Source organism: Gekko japonicus, unplaced genomic scaffold, assembly GCF_001447785.1.
Source record: "Gekko japonicus isolate JY-2015 unplaced genomic scaffold, Gekko_japonicus_V1.1 scaffold560, whole genome shotgun sequence".
Classification (NCBI taxonomy): domain Eukaryota; kingdom Metazoa; phylum Chordata; class Lepidosauria; order Squamata; family Gekkonidae; genus Gekko; species Gekko japonicus.
In genome coordinates, this window is record NW_015161967.1 from 158,269 (window position 1) to 174,563 (window position 16,295).

The following is a 16,295-nucleotide window of genomic DNA, read 5'->3' on the forward strand; positions in this document are numbered from 1 at the left end:
AGAACTTGTTTCTTAACCTTGAACACACAGCGCTCTATCAGATTGCGAAATTTTGTTCCTTGGTGGTAGAAGCGCATCAGCATGATGGTTGGCACTCGGGTTAGGACTGTTGATTTTAACTCATACCGTTCCCTTTGGTAATATGTTTTATTCTTTTATACTATACTGTGTTTTATGGCAGCGCACTCTTAGTTCGGTTTTAACAAATGTAAAGTTTATATTGTTAGTACCTTTTACCTTGCTGAATTTTGGAAATTTTACTATTTGGCCATTGTAATTTATTTTTTCTGGTTTTATATTGCTGGCTAATCGCTGTTACAATAAAATTCAAATATATTCATTCTATACACTCCATGCTGGTTCAGGAGTGTATAGAACAGATCCTGCCTCTGGCAAGCCTACTGCATAGTCAGAGCCACTGTGCCCCGCCCTTTTCATGTCTCTGTTTTTTGTTAGTGTGATACATTTTTCCAGGCATGAGGTACTCCTACAAGTGATTCCCATATCTGGACGTATGTGAGAACATGTTTTAATTGCAAGACCTGTTTGTAAAGGATCAGATTGAACGTAGAAAACACTTGCATATTAAGATTCCAAGTGTTAAAAACATAGGAAATACCTCTGGAAAAAGCAAGCTGTGAAACTGGTTACATTTATATCCTGCTTTGGCAGGGTGCTCAGAGCTGCATCATGTTTGATTTCCCCCCCAGGCAGTCTCTTCTCCAGGGAGTCACCAGGCTAACTTCGCGTTAGCTTTAACAGAGTGTTAGAATGTCCCATGCAGGGCTATAGCTGGTCCTTAACGTTTTCAGGTAGGGCCAGACTGTCTCTAGGCAACTTTTGTTGGGGGAGGATGCTGACACTACAGCTGAGGAAGCTTAGTCCTCAAACATCTTAGCTAGGGAAGATTCAGCCTGAAGAAGTTGTTGGCCATTCTTTCATTAAATTTTCCTTACCCCTCCTTTAAACAACTTGACCATATTCACAGACATGGCACTGAGGGAGATTAAAAAAAAAAGAAAGGAAGAAAGAAAGAAAGAAATCCAAAAATGTAACGGCAATGAAGCTAACATTCTTTAAATGTCCTGTCAGAAATTTGAGTCCTGCTTGGCAGGGGTGGGGAGATAAATTCTTATAATAAGCAAAAAGTATGACACGTTTGCTCAGTGTAGATGTATGCAGAAGATCCCCAGTTCTATCCCTGGCATCTCCTGGTCAACGATCTCAGAGAGCAGACCCTAGATAGCTGATGCAGGTCCCAGCAATTAGCTAGATGGACCAGTAGTCTCATGTGGCATTAGGCAATGTCATTTGTTCATAAAACATTAACCATGGGTTAACACAAATCATGGTTTGTAAACCATGGTAGTAAATCCTGGTTTTCAGGCATAACTGACATATTCTGATGTAATGCTTATCAAAGGTTCAGTGTTATGTCTGCATTGAGCAGCTGTTAGAAAGAACGGTTGCTTGTGTTTAAAAGAAGAATTCAAAAAGAAATTTTAAAAACACTGTGCCTGTGCTCTTAATTTGCCGCCCAGTCCATTCAAATTGGCCAGCATTGTTTGAAACTGGTCTTCACGAATCTAAAGCTTCAGGAGGTCTGCCAACTAAATACTCCACGGCCCTACTTACGTTGAGTTTCTTTGTCTTTCATCCTTCTTCCTCCCCCCAGAATTCTTCAGAGAACTTCTTGAGAATGCAGAGAAATCCTTGAACGACATGTTCGTAAGGACTTATGGCCTCCTGTACATGCAGAACTCAGAAATGTTTAAGGACCTCTTTGTGGAGCTGAAGAAATACTACACAGATGGAAATGTCAACTTGGAGGAAATGCTCAATGACTTCTGGGCCCGTCTCCTGGAGCGCATGTTCCGCCTAGTCAACCCCCAGTACCATTTCTCTGATGAGTACCTGGAATGTGTCAGCAAGTACACGGAGCAGCTGAAGCCATTTGGTGATGTTCCACGGAAGCTGAAATGGCAGGTGACCCGAGCATTTGTGATAGCTCGCACCTTTGTACAAGGCCTGGCTGCGGCGAGAGATGTCGTTGCCAAAGTATCAGCGGTGAGTTCAAATGTCATTGTTTGGTTTGTACAACCTGGGGTGGTGAAGCCATGTGGTCCATGAGGAAACCATGTACTTTGTGTGTCTAGTTAGGGACAGGCTCTTGGATGAGTGATACAAATGCTGGATGCATTTCAGTAGACCTCTTTGAAAAAATCCAGTAACCCACACATGCAGTCAGTTGCATGAGATGTTCTCATAAAATACTGGTCTTTCCCATTATCTATGAGTGTGCCCCAGTCGTAGAATCTATCCCTCCACTAAACAGACATGCAAGCCTGGTGTAGGAACTTCTTCAGTAGTTAGGACCCTTCCCACTCCACTTTGTCTAGTGCAGTTTTCACCCTTTGTTCCCATTTTGGAACAAACTGTGGTGCAGCACTACATCTGCACTGATGTGAATGTGAACCCTGCAGGAACCCGAGGTTGGCCTCAGAAGGTGAAGCCTTTACACAGCTTGTCTTGTGTACAGCCAAAGCCACCTAAAGTTATTGTGATTTTAGAGGAAAAATAAGGACTTGCTTCAGCCTTGCCCAACTGGTGTTCTTTCTTTATCCCCTGATTTCTTGGCCTTCAGACTGAATCTCCCTTTCTCATCCTGGGTGCCATGGATGTTGGAGGTCTCCAATTGTTCATTCCTTCCATTTATTCCTCTATTCCGTTTTTTATTCTGCCTTTCCTCCAAGGAGTGCATGGCAGCATATATGGTTGGGTGGACTGTGAGTGTGTCTGGCCTAAGAGACTCACCTATTGAGCAGGAATCAGAATTTGTCCAGCACTCTGAAGTCTGCAGTTGGGAGAGGGGCTGCAACTCATTGGTCACACATTTACTTTGCTTCAGTGCAATCTTAGGTAGCTAGTACTGGGAAAGACCTTTGTCTGCCTGAATGTTCTGGCTGCTAGGTAGGAGGCAAGTCCCAGCAATCATAGGGTCTCACAGCAGGGGTGCTCAGGTCACAGTCCAGTGTCAAAGACCAGGGTCCAATAACACAACCCAAATGCAAGGTCGGAAGGCAGGCCAAGGTCTCAGTCCAGGGTCAAAGCACGTGTTCCAAAGGCAGGGTCTGAAAGCAATCCAAAGGTCAGGTAACAAGAATCCACAAATCAATCTCAAGCAAGTCAGGCAACTGGTGGAGCCATCAGCAAGGCTAGAGACACATTGATCCCACACTGGCTCTAGCCTCATTGCAGCCTTATATAGGGCATTTCATTGCAGAAGACTGTGGTGGGTCTGGCAGTGGGCAGATCCATGCAGATCCATTCTGGAACCTCTGGCTGAGAGGGTGGCACCCAGGCTAACTCAGGGTCCCTTTGGGGAGTCCCTGAGACACCAAACTCATAGGGATGGTCTGCAAAGGCAGGTCTTGGAGACTGATTGTCCTCCTCCTTCTCTGATGAGTACTCACCTTCCATCCGAAATCAGAGTGGTCCATGACATTGAGGTTCTGGAGAGCCGCTGCCAGTCATAGAATACTGAGCTAGATAAACCATTGGTCTTCAGCTTCATATGTTCTCCACCCTGGCTCTGCCTTCTGCTTCTCTTCTAGCTTCCTCCCTTGACCTTATTGGTCTGGGGACAAAGAAGAGAAACCAACCTCCCTCCCTCCCTCCCTCCCTCCTTCCCGCTACTGAATCCCTGTGCAACTGCATGGCGAAAGCGGGCAGGCCCTATATGCGATAGAAGAGTTTTCTGGGTCCACCCCCTGATGCCCAGTTAATTCAAACCACATTTTTGGTGAGTGTTCTGTGTGTGTGCGCACGCGCGCTTGTGCACCTGGAAGTCATGGTGATTGACCAAAACCACTTTTTCCTCTGGTGAATCCTGCGTGTATTTGCTGTAGATCCAGATCTCTCTGGAATTGTTCCACGAACGTCACACTCTTGATCCAGTGTTTTTTTCTCCCCCCCTTTGGGGGCAAAAAGCATCTCTCTTGATTAGGTTATTTGGTTTCTTTTTCTAAGCATGTTTACATGCTGGCCATGGTCTGTTTTCCATACCTTGATTTCATGAGTCCGTTTTGAATTCGTATTTCCATTGTCTTGCTTGGAACACTTGGGAATGATTTGCAGCATGATGTGTGGAGGGGATTAAAGGCCCTTGTTCTTGCAGGCAAGATTGGGCTGTAATTGAACGCAAATTGTGTAATGTAGGAAGTGACTGTTTGGATGATCCTCTTAAGATGATTGCATATTTAAAAAAAATACCTTGGCGGGAGCAGGCTGGTATAAACAAATTCAGCTGGCTTTGTAGAGTGAAGAATTCAGCAGCTATTAAGGGCACTGGGGGAAGATTTGTTTACCACAGACCTGGTTCGGGGCCAGCCTATACGTCACTGCTAGAGACCTGTGAGCCAGGGGTCTTGCTGTTTTTTATAATGTAAATAGCTGAAGAGGACCCTCAATCAGGGTTGAAGAAAAGGGGGTTCAGCCCTCCACCTTGCCTGTTTCAGTCTTCATAGCTCACGCTCGACCCTCCAGCTGTTATTAGTCTCAAGTCAGAAAAGAAATGCTCATATGTTTTTCCTATGGGGAAATACCCCAGGGCGGGTGATTGGCATAACAAAAAAGAGCTTGGGGAAAATGATGCTGTGTCAGCCTGAATCAGAAATTCCATTCATGGATCTCCTGTCATCACAACCAGTTTGGCCCACATCACCTAGCATGTATGAAATGAATTTGTTCTGGGTTCTTCTGCTGAATATCCTGTTCTTCAGCTTCTCTGGCCAATCTTGCCCACATAACTTTAAAACAAATCCTTGAAGCCAGAGGGTCCTGAAAAATACATAAATTACAACAGTGTTAAGGTAATGGAAACACCAAATGCTTTCTGGAAGAGAGTAGTTTTTGCACATTTCTGGACCCTTAAGATGGTGGGATTCTGATGTACCTCCTGGGGCTTGGAATTCCACAGATTTGGGGGGGGGGGCTACAGCTGAAAAAGCCCTGCTTAGCACACCTGCCAGTCTCATCTCAGTTAATACAGACACACAAGTAAGGACACCAATTCCTAGTCTTAGATCATGGACAAGCTTGTATCATCAAGATGAGAATTGATGGACTAGCATGAATAGTGAGACTGATGACTGAAGAAGGGAAGGATAAGATGAGGATTGATGGACCAGCATGAATAGTCAGTGAGACTGATGACTGAAGAAGGGAAGGAACACTGATGTCCGTGTTCCAAGCCCAGCATGCACATTTCTAGCACCACACTAGCTTCTTTAAGGCCAACAGATGACATTTTAATTGCCAGCGGGACTTCCTAGGTTACTTGTCAGTTTCTTTGCTGGTGCTAAGCCTCCCCAGCTGTTGAAGGCATAGGTGGAAAGCACAAAGGAACTTCCACTACTTTGAAATGTTGAGTGGAGTTAGTTGTCTGGACTATGGTTTTTGATGTAGCAAAGTCTTAACTTGAGAATGGGTTTGAGAGAAGAGAAGAACTGCTGGGGAGGTATTCTTAGGCTAAGCTTACGTTTAGTTAGATGAGTTTTTAAAAATCACAGGCCAATATGTGCCTCACAAATTAAATCTTAGTGAATCCTAGGTAATCTGCAAACATAGGTGAAATTTATTTAACCTGCCGTTTCTCACCCCTTCTCCATCTTTTTCAATTGGTGTGGCTTTTTAGCAGTCTTTCTTACCACTTTGTAATTTCTTGATTATGAGAACTATTTCCTATATATTCTGTCCCCCTCCCTTATTTCCTCTCCGAAAATTGCACAAGGTGGGGTGGGGATTCGGGCTATTATTGAACCCTTGACAGACATTAAAATCAACGGGTTTAAATTGCTGCCAAACGTGAACATTTCCTGCCCGAACCTCGAGGGCATTTTATTAAAAAAAAAGAAAGGGGGGGGGTATATAAGCCAGATCCCAAAGTGACTCAAGGAGGAGTGCAACTTGATACTTTGCAATTCAGAAATTTCCGTTTAATGAAGAACATATGGCACAAATGATGTGTCCTTCAAAATTAGACCTGAGCCGCAAAGATTTTGTTCCACATTCCATGTACATTTCTGCGGCATTGAAACATGTCCCTCCTCTCCCTTTCATCAGTTTTTTTGGTATTTGCTTTGAAAAGGTTCAGAAGTGGTGGCCTGTCCAAGAAGCATTCTCCTAACCCAACGATGTCATCATATTGCCAATCCTGAGTGGCTACATAGAGTTGTGACATCATCATCCCCTACAGAGGATCTTTGCATGTACAGTGAACAAATGATTTGTATGGCACGGTCCTTAGAAATTGAGATCATCACCTCAGAACATAAACCAAGAGACAAGATTTTAAGCTGTTTATATTCTGACTCTCCAGGCATGATTGCCTTCCCAATTTTTGGAGGGACTGGAAAACTTCAGTCAGGAAGTCTGGCAGAAGCCAGCATCACTGCAGCCCACTTCCACAAGGGTTGAAGACTTTCATAGGATTAAAAAGGGGCCTTTGAACTATCTTACAACGCATCCGCCACCTTCGTCATTAGTGACAGAGGAGATGCAGCCCAAGGATAAACAGACAGCAGAGTCTTTAGGCGTGTCTCAACATGCTATAACCCACTACAAGCAGAGACCCTTTACACAACAATCCTGGCACCCATATCAGAGGGAGTACCGATATTCCAACACTCCCGAGGCCCACTATCCTGTGCTTAAGCCATATATGCCAGAACAAAGCTACCAGAAGTGCAAGGGTTCCAACTGGTCTAGGTCTTCTATCCAATTACTTCCTCCCAGAGAAGCATCCCAGTCACAGAAACCAACATTCTGACTAGGATGGGTATACGATACGCCTATCAAATTTGGTGATAGACTAGCACAGTTTTATGCTGCCTGGGAACCCATCACCTCTGACAGGTGAGTTCTGGCAATAGTAAAGTGGGTTATGGGTTAGAGTTCAAAGAATTATCCCCATGTTCCCCCACATTGGGAGCATCTAAGCAGGCAGATCCTGACCTGTTGCAGGCATTAAGTGCTTTGATTGAAAAGGGTGCTATTGAGGAGCTTCCAGAGCCTCTGGCAACAGATGGTTTCTTCTCCAGAATGTTTCTGTTTAGTAAAAAAGATGGAGGAACTAGGCCCATCTTAGATCTCAGAGAGCTGAATGTTTTCCTGAATGTTTCTAAATTTCGCATGGTATCTATTCCCTCAGTTTTGAAGTTAAGTTAAATTGTTGGTTCATTGCTATTGATTTGAAGGATGCTTATTTTCACATTTCTGTTCATCAGCAATACCACAGGTTCTTATGCTTCTCACGTGGCAAGCATGTGTTTCAGTATACGGTGTTGCCCTTTGGTTTGGCTACAGCACCCAGGGTATTCTCCAAATATCTAGCCCCAGTGGTAGCCTATTTATGGCTACAAGGTTACCATATTTTCCCCTATTTGGATGACTGGCTGGTGGTTGCTGACTCCAAGGACCAAGTAATGAGACATTGTTCTCTGGTTCTGGGGCTTTTGGTCAATTGGGGAAAATCTCAGTTAGTCCCTTCTCAAAGGGTCCAATTTAAAGGGGCTATGTTGGATTCTTTAGGGCGGAAAGGTTTTCTGCCCCCTGATAGAGAACAAGCTATTCTCCACCTGGCCAGGCGGTTTAGAGCAAACTGGTTCCAGTTGGTTAAAAATATCCTTTGCCTTTTAGGTTATATGGCAACAACTGCTGCAGTCCTGCCTTTTGCCAAACTGCATATGAGATCTTTACAACTCTGGTTTTATATCCAAACTAGGCGTGAAGCCCGTTGTAGCTACAATACAACAAGCGCTAGAAAGATGTTTGGGAGCAGAGGCGCCAGGCTGGATGGCAGCCGAGGCCCCCTTGAACAGGACTTGCTCACGGCGCCCCATGGGTCCACGTGCGAGGAACCGATAGCCAGCGAGCCACGCAGTGCAACTTGTCGGACAGGCAGGCCCGTATGACCTGCCGTGTAAGTGGCAGAGAGTGGGTGTCCTCGTCGGGTGAAGGCCCCGCTTCAGCAAGTGGGCCGGGCCCCCGTGATTGGACCAGGGAGGGGAGGGAGGTCCAGCGTCTCCTGCTACTCACAGTGCCTGGCCACCTCTCAGTGGTTGGCTGGCGTGGCAAATGGTGGGCCGCGGTGAATGGGTGTCAGGCCCTTCATCCCCCATCTGCTGTCACGAAAGGAGGCAGCGGAGGGCAAAGGGAGCAGGCGCAGCGGGCCAGATCCTCAGCCTGACACAGCGGGCAAGTGTCTCTTTGCATGCGGCCTGCCCCAGCTGTAGAGAAGGAAGGTGTGTGGGAGCAGAGTGAGCAGGCGTGTGAGGCCCCTCACCCAGGAACCCCATGCGCTGGTCCATCGGTCCACCGCCGGAGAACCCATTGGTGCTGAGGCACGCGGCATGGGCGCCCCCCAGATGGGCAACCATGTATCAGGTACCGTCTAACTGGTAAAGAGTGGCCAGCTTGTCTTTTCCCAAACTCCCCATCAGCGAGCGGCCTGGGGGCCCTGCCAGTGGCCTGGGGATGGGAGGGAGGTCCAGTGTTGTCTGCTAGCTGGCTAGCAGGCTCACCCCTCCCTGTGTCCAGCCACCTCCCCGTCCTCGGTCGGCCCCACAACTGGCGAGGCGTGGTGACTCGTGCCCTCCCTGCATCTCTGCCATCGCGCTCTGTTTCCCCACGTTGCCTCGCAGTCAGCCTGCTTACCCTCTGGCCAGTGGAAGGTCCGTCTCGTCCCTGGGTTCCCAGCACACTGAGGGCGAGACTCCATTCCCCTCGACGGCTCCATCCTGCGGGGCGGGGCCGAGCCAATGCAGCAAGGCAACACAGCCAGGGGATTGGCAGACCGGGAGAGTGGCAGCTGAGGGGGCCAAGGGCTGGGGAAGCATCTCCAGGAGTCACCCCAAAACTCTATTATATATAAGGAGAGATATAGAGTGGATTTACATCCTCAGTGGCAAAAAATTTCCATTCCCAGACAGATTACCTAGTCACTGGCCTGGTGGTGCTCTCATGGCAGTTTATCTCAGGACATGTCCTTTGGGGCTCCAGAACATGAAGTGGTTCTTACTACTGATGCCTCACTATTAGGTTGGGGGGGGCTCATTGTGAGGGTTCTTCTGCACGAGGCAGATGGTCAGAGGATGAGAGACGATTTCATATTAATTTATTGGAGTTATGTGCCGTTTGTTTGTTGTTGTTGTTCAGTCGCACAGACTCTTCACGGCCATTTGTTAGCTCCTTTTCAAATATCCTGTGGGATTGGTTCATACTGTTCATACCAACATTGCTGTCGCCATGTTTTATGTGAACAAGCAGGCTGGCGTGGGAGCCAGGGATCTATGTCAAGGGGCTATCCTAATCTGGCTAGCAGCATTGAGGCTCAGTGTGTCCATTCAGGCTATCCACATTCCTGGAAGCATGAATACAGAGGCAGACAGGCTGAGCAGAACAGAGTCGCCATCCCCTGGATTCGATCTTTACCCTTTGGGGAGTCCTGGGAAAAAATTTGTTCACAACACGAACCAATTCGAAAGCCATGAAATTCTGTTCTTGAGCAGGGAGGGGAACGGGCTGTCTAGGGGATCCAGCTGCGCTGGAGGGGAACCCTGTTCTATGTTTTTCCCATTTCCCCTACTTAGAGTGATAAAGGTCAGGAGAGAGAAATCAGAAATGATTTTGGTAGCTGCCTTTTTGGTCTTGCCAAACCTGGTTGCCAAACTTGGTGGAGATTTCAAAGGGACAAGACGTCCCCCTACTGAAACAATTAGATATTATCAGCATAACTCAGGTGTTTCATCACGACTTTGATCGACTCAAATCTCGCTGTCTGGAGGCTCAGGACAGAGATTTAATATTCTCTCAGGAGAGTAATGATGTGCTTTTAAACTCATGCAAACCCAATACTAGAAAATCCTCTCTCTGTAAATGGAGACGTTTTTCAATATGGTATAGTGAGAGGGATGTCTCTCTGTATACTGTCCCTTTGCAAAGCATGTTTGAATATTTATTGTCCCTGAAGAATAAAGGTTTGACTTTCTCATTGATGAAGGTCCACCTGGCTGTTATTTCTTGTTATCATGGTGAAATTGATGGGCGACCAGTATTCTCCCACCATCTATCCAAAAGGTTTTTGAAGGGTTTATGTAACCTCCCCCCCCAGGGATCTTTTGATTCCCCAATGTTCCCTTTCACTTGTTTTAATTCAGCTGATGAGCAGCCCTTTCAAACCTCTTGCAATATGCTCAGAGGAGCTATTTTCTTTGAAAGTCTGTTTTTTGGTAGCGGTTACATCAGCCAGGAGGGTAAGTGAACTAACAGCCCTGCATGTTGAACCCCCATTTTTGAAGATCTTCCCTGAGAGGGTGATACTTCAACACAGTCTTAGATTCTTCCTTAAAGTGGTCTCCAAATTCCATTTATCTCAGGAGATCATTTTACCAGTATTTTTTCCTAGGCCGTGTTCTGACAATGAGTGTCTTCTGCATTCCTTAGATGTTAGAAGGGTGCTGTTGTTTTACCTTAAAAGGACCAAGGAGTTTTGTAAAGATAAAACACTGTTCATATGGGTCCTAATAAAGGGAAGAAGGTTTCTTCCCAGACATTGTCCAGATGGATTGTCTCTACCATATGACAATGTTATAAATTAGCAGACGTACCATGTCCTTTAGAGATTAATGCACATTCTACCAGAGCTGTAGCTTCCTCTGCAGCCTTCTTCGATAGCATGCTTTTGACAGAGATTTGCTGAGCTGATACTTGGTCACCTGCTGATACATCACTATGCCTTAGATCTGCAGGCAAGATGAGAAACCCAAGTGGGGAAAGTGGTTCTTCAGTCTATATTTAAGTGAGGTGAGCATGCCCCACCACCTGTTAAATAGCTTGCTAGAATCCCCATGTAGAACTGTACAGAAGATCGATGGTGAAAACAGGGTTACACTTACATGTAACTGCTGTTCATTGAGCATCTTCTGTGCAGGCACACATATCTTCCTTCCTGCCCTGCTGCATGCTCTAGCTTCAGCTGCGCTAGAGGTACTGAGGGTGGGGGTGCTGCAGCGCAGAAGCATGTAGTCCCTGGGTGGAAACTAAGACTCTAGCTCCAGGGCACAGTACTCCCTGGAGGCTTTTAACTGCAAAACCTCTGTGATGGCAGGCCTGCTCATGCGCAGTCCCCCATGTGTGCCTGCACAGAAGATACTTGATGATCAGCACTTACATGATGTAACTGCAACCCTGTTCTCCCACACCTAAGCAAGATGTTCTGGTAATCATTGGTGACTGGTACACAAAAGAGGGAAACAAAGTAGAATCAAGTTTTGTTAAAGAGTTTGGGATAGGAGCATGAAATGACGCAGGAGAGTGACTCATAGAATTCTGTGAAGACAATGATTTGTTCATTGCGAACACATGTTTCAGGCAACCGAACAGACGAATGTGTATGTGTACATCACTGGATGGATTACATAATCAGATGGATGACATAATCAGAAGCAGAAGATGGAGACACTCTATTCTCTCTCTTAAAACAAGGCAAGGAGCTGATTGTGGCACAGACCATTAATTGTTAACATTGAAAATTAGAACACTGAAGAAAAATACGAGAACTTTCATGGTGCCAAGATACAGTCTAAACAACTTTCCCAAAGACTTTTAAGACTATATAAATAGATCTGCATTACTAAGTTCAAGTGAACCTGAACCAGAAGAACAATGGGTTGAAATGAGAGATATTATCAAAGAAGAATGCACAAAGACTATTCCTGTAGCCAAAAGAAATGAAAAGCCTCTATGGATGACTGAGGAAGAAGAGAAGAGATTGGATTTATACCCCGCCCTTCACTACCCAAAGGTGTCTCAGAGCGGCTTACAAACTCCTTTCCCTTCCCCTCCCCACAACAGACACCCTGTGAGGTAGGTGGGGCTGAGAGAGCTCTGGCAGAAACTGCTCTTTTTCAAGAACAGCTCTTGTCAGAGTCTCTATGGCTTACCCATGGTCATCCAGCCAGGTGCAAGTGGAGGAGTGGGGAATCAAACCTAGTTCTCCCAGATTAGAGTCCACGCACTTAACCAAGACAAGAAGCAAAAGTAAAAGGTGAGAGGAGCAGAATCAGAAGTCTCAGTGCAGAGTTCCAGCCGTTTGCACACAGAGACAAGAAAACTATTACAATAACCTGTGTAAAGAAATAAAAGAGAACAACAAAAAAGGAATAACAGGCTATTTTTCCCCACAAAAGCCAAAGAAATCAAGGGGAAATTTAAAGCACGGTTTGGCATGCTGAAAGATCAATATGGAAATATACTAACTGAACAAGACAAATAAAGATGTGAACAATACACTGAAGGACTAGACAAAAGAGACAAAAGGATGACAGATTCCTTCCAAGAAACATCTTTTGAAGAAGAACCTACAATTTAAGAAAGTTGTACTCAAAGGAGTTGGGAGAAACAAATCACCAGGAGTAGATGGGATATCAGAGATATTTCAAGGCACAGAAACAGAGTCCATCAAAATCTTAACAAGAATATGCAGGCAATTATGGAAAACAGAACAATGGCCCACAGACTGGAAATACGCAATCTGTATTTCAATTCCCACACAGTCTTAGATTCTTCCTTAAAGTGGTCTCCAAATTCCATTTATCTCAGGAGATCATTTTACCAGTATTTTTTCCTAGGCCGTGTTCTGACAATGAGTGTCTTCTGCATTCCTTAGATGTTAGGAGGGTGCTGTTGTTTTACCTTAAAAGGACCAAGGAGTTTTGTAAAGATAAAACACTGTTCATATGGGTCCTAATAAAGGGAAGAAGGTTTCTTCCCAGACATTGTCCAGATGGATTGTCTCTACCATATGACAATGTTATAAATTAGCAGACGTACCATGTCCTTTAGAGATTAATGCACATTCTACCAGAGCTGTAGCTTCCTCTGCAGCCTTCTTCGATAGCATGCTTTTGACAGAGATTTGCTGAGCTGATACTTGGTCACCTGCTGATACATCACTATGCCTTAGATCTGCAGGCAAGATGAGAAACCCAAGTGGGGAAAGTGGTTCTTCAGTCTATGTTTAAGTGAGGTGAGCATGCCCCACCACCTGTTAAATAGCTTGCTAGAATCCCCATGTAGAACTGTACAGAAGATCGATGGTGAAAACAGGGTTACACTTACATGTAACTGCTGTTCATTGAGCATCTTCTGTGCAGGCACACATATCTTCCTTCCTGCCCTGCTGCATGCTCTAGCTTCAGCTGCGCTAGAGGTACTGAGGGTGGGGGTGCTGCAGCGCAGAAGCATGTAGTCCCTGGGTGGAAACTAAGACTCTAGCTCCAGGGCACAGTACTCCCTGGAGGCTTTTAACTGCAAAACCTCTGTGATGGCAGGCCTGCTCATGCGCAGTCCCCCATGTGTGCCTGCACAGAAGATACTTGATGATCAGCACTTACATGATGTAACTGCAACCCTGATCTCCCACACCTAAGCAAGATGTTCTGATAATCATTGGTGACTGGTACACAAATGAGGGAGACAAAGTAGAATCAAGTTTTGTTAAAGAGTTTGGGATAGGAGCATGAAATGACGCAGGAGAGTGACTCATAGAATTCTGTGAAGACAATGATTTGTTCATTGCGAACACATGTTTCAGGCAACCGAACAGACGACTGTGTATGTGTACATCACTGGATGGATTACATAATCAGATGGATGACATAATCAGAAGCAGAAGATGGAGACACTCTATTCTCTCTCTTAAAACAAGGCAAGGAGCTGATTGTGGCACAGACCATTAATTGTTAACATTGAAAATTAGAACACTGAAGAAAAATACGAGAACTTTCATGGTGCCAAGATACAGTCTAAACAACTTTCCCGAAGAGTTTTAAGACTATATAAAGAATAGATCTGCATTACTAAGTTCAAGTGAACCTGAACCAGAAGAACAATGGGTTGAAATGAGAGATATTATCAAAGAAGAATGCACAAAGACTATTCCTGTAGCCAAAAGAAATGAAAGATGGATGACATAATCAGAAGCAGAAGATGGAGACACTCTATTCTCTCTCTTAAAACAAGGCAAGGAGCTGATTGTGGCACAGACCATTAATTGTTAACATTGAAAATTAGAACACTGAAGAAAAATACGAGAACTTTCATGGTGCCAAGATACAGTCTAAACAACTTTCCCAAAGACTTTTAAGACTATATAAATAGATCTGCATTACTAAGTTCAAGTGAACGTGAACCAGAAGAACTATGGGTTTAAATGAGAGATATTATCAAAGAAGAATGCACAAAGACTATTCCTGTAGCCAAAAGAGAAGCAAAAGTAAAAGGTGAGAGGAGCAGAATCAGAAGTCTCAGTGCAGAGTTCCAGCCGTTTGCACACAGAGACAAGAAAACTATTACAATAACCTGTGTAAAGAAATAAAAGAGAACAACAAAAAAGGAATAACAGGCTATTTTTCCCCACAAAAGCCAAAGAAATCAAGGGGAAATTTAAAGCACCGTTTGGCATGCTGAAAGATCAATATGGAAATATACTAACTGAACAAGACAAAAATAAAGATGTGAACAATACACTGAAGGACTAGACAAAAGAGACAAAAGGATGACAGATTCCTTCCAAGAAACATCTTTTGAAGAAGAACCTACAATTTAAGAAAGTTGTACTCAAAGGAGTTGGGAGAAACAAATCACCAGGAGTAGATGGGATATCAGAGATATTTCAAGGCACAGAAACAGAGTCCATCAAAATCTTAACAAGAATATGCAGGCAATTATGGAAAACAGAACAATGGCCCACAGACTGGAAATACGCAATCTGTATTTCAATTCCCAAAAAAAAGAGATATCACAGATTGTGGCAACTATTGGACCATCACATTAATTTCTCACGTGAGTAAAGTGATGCTCAAAATCTTACAACAAAGACTGTTACCATGTATGGAATGAGAAAGCCAGATGTTCACGCTGGATTTAGAAAAGGAAGAGGCACTAAAGACCATATTGCAAATTTATATTGGTTATTGGAACATAAGAGACGCCAATGTTGGATCAGGCCAAAGGCCCATCCAGTCCAACACTCTGTGTCACACAGTGGCCAGAAATACCAGTGCCATCAGGAGGTCCAGCAGTGAACATACGATTCACTTGAAATGTGGTGTTGAAGGAGACTTTTATGGATACCAAGGACCACCGAAAAGACAAATAAGTAAGTTCCAGATCAAATCAAGCCTGAAGTCTCCCTAGAAGCTAAAATGACTAAACGGAGGCTATCGTACTTTGGTCACATTCCACAAGACTCATTGGAAAAGACAATAATGCTAGGAAAAGTAGAAGGCAGCAGGAAAAGAGGAAGACCTAATGTGAAATGGATTAACTCAATCAAGGAAGCCATGGCTCACAGTTTGAAAGACCTGAGCAAGGCTGTTAACGATAGGATGTTTTGGAGTTCATTAATTCATAGGGTCACCATCAGTGGGAAGCGACTGGACTGCACTTAATACACACACAGACAGACACACAGCACCAGAGGGTGCCTTGCCCTTCCCCATGGCTGGGGAATCTGAATAAATCATAGAAGTAAAAATAAATCATAGAAGTAAAAATGTTTTTAAAAGTTCAGAAGGGACTTCACAAAATAAGAGAAAAGCCAGAGGGAAAACTGAATTATATTTTCAGTGCCCTGCCCTTCCCCATGGCTGGGAAATTTGAATAAATCATGGAAGTAAAAATAAATCAAAGAAGTAAAAATGTTTTTAAAAAATTCAGAAGGGACTTCACAAAATAAGAGAAACAATGGAAATTTACTCATTGCAGACTGCATGATTCATTTAGTCTTGATGCAGAAATTGGCTTGCAACATTTCAGGGTGTGGCTTTCCCCCCTCTCTTACCTTTCGTAGAACTTGTACCAAGTACACAGTGGTTAAAGTATCAGACTATATTCTTGGAGACCTGAATTCCAATCTCCACTCTGCCATGAAGATCACTAGGTGACTTTGTGCAAATGACCCTCTTTACCTACCACACAGGGTTGTTGAGAGGGTAAAATGAGGAAGAGAGGAACATGTATGCTGCTGTGAGCTAATTGGAGGAGGGGCAGGATTAAAATGTACTATTTTGTTAAAGACCAAAGTAATGGTCTTCAGGAAAAAGACTAAAATTGCCCGTTGGACTATTCTTGACAATCCTATCAAACAATGCAGAGTATTGGGCTTCCGGTCGAGCTAAGATGGAGGACTGACGCACTTTCACTTTTGTGCGAAGTGGGCGACGGCCGCTTTC

At 44.5% G+C, this 16,295-nt stretch overlaps 1 protein-coding gene across 1 annotated transcript in view; it reads left to right on the forward strand.

Moving 5' to 3' along the window:
* Positions 1 to 16,295, forward strand: part of GPC4 (glypican 4) — a gene marked incomplete at its 5' end in the record, with an annotated part of 188,319 nt that overhangs the window by 153,012 nt on the left and 19,012 nt on the right. Inside the window, one exon of the mRNA XM_015429628.1 lies at positions 1,676 to 2,067. Coding sequence (XP_015285114.1) covers positions 1,676 to 2,067 — 392 coding nt within the window. The remainder of the gene's footprint in view (positions 1 to 1,675; positions 2,068 to 16,295) is intronic.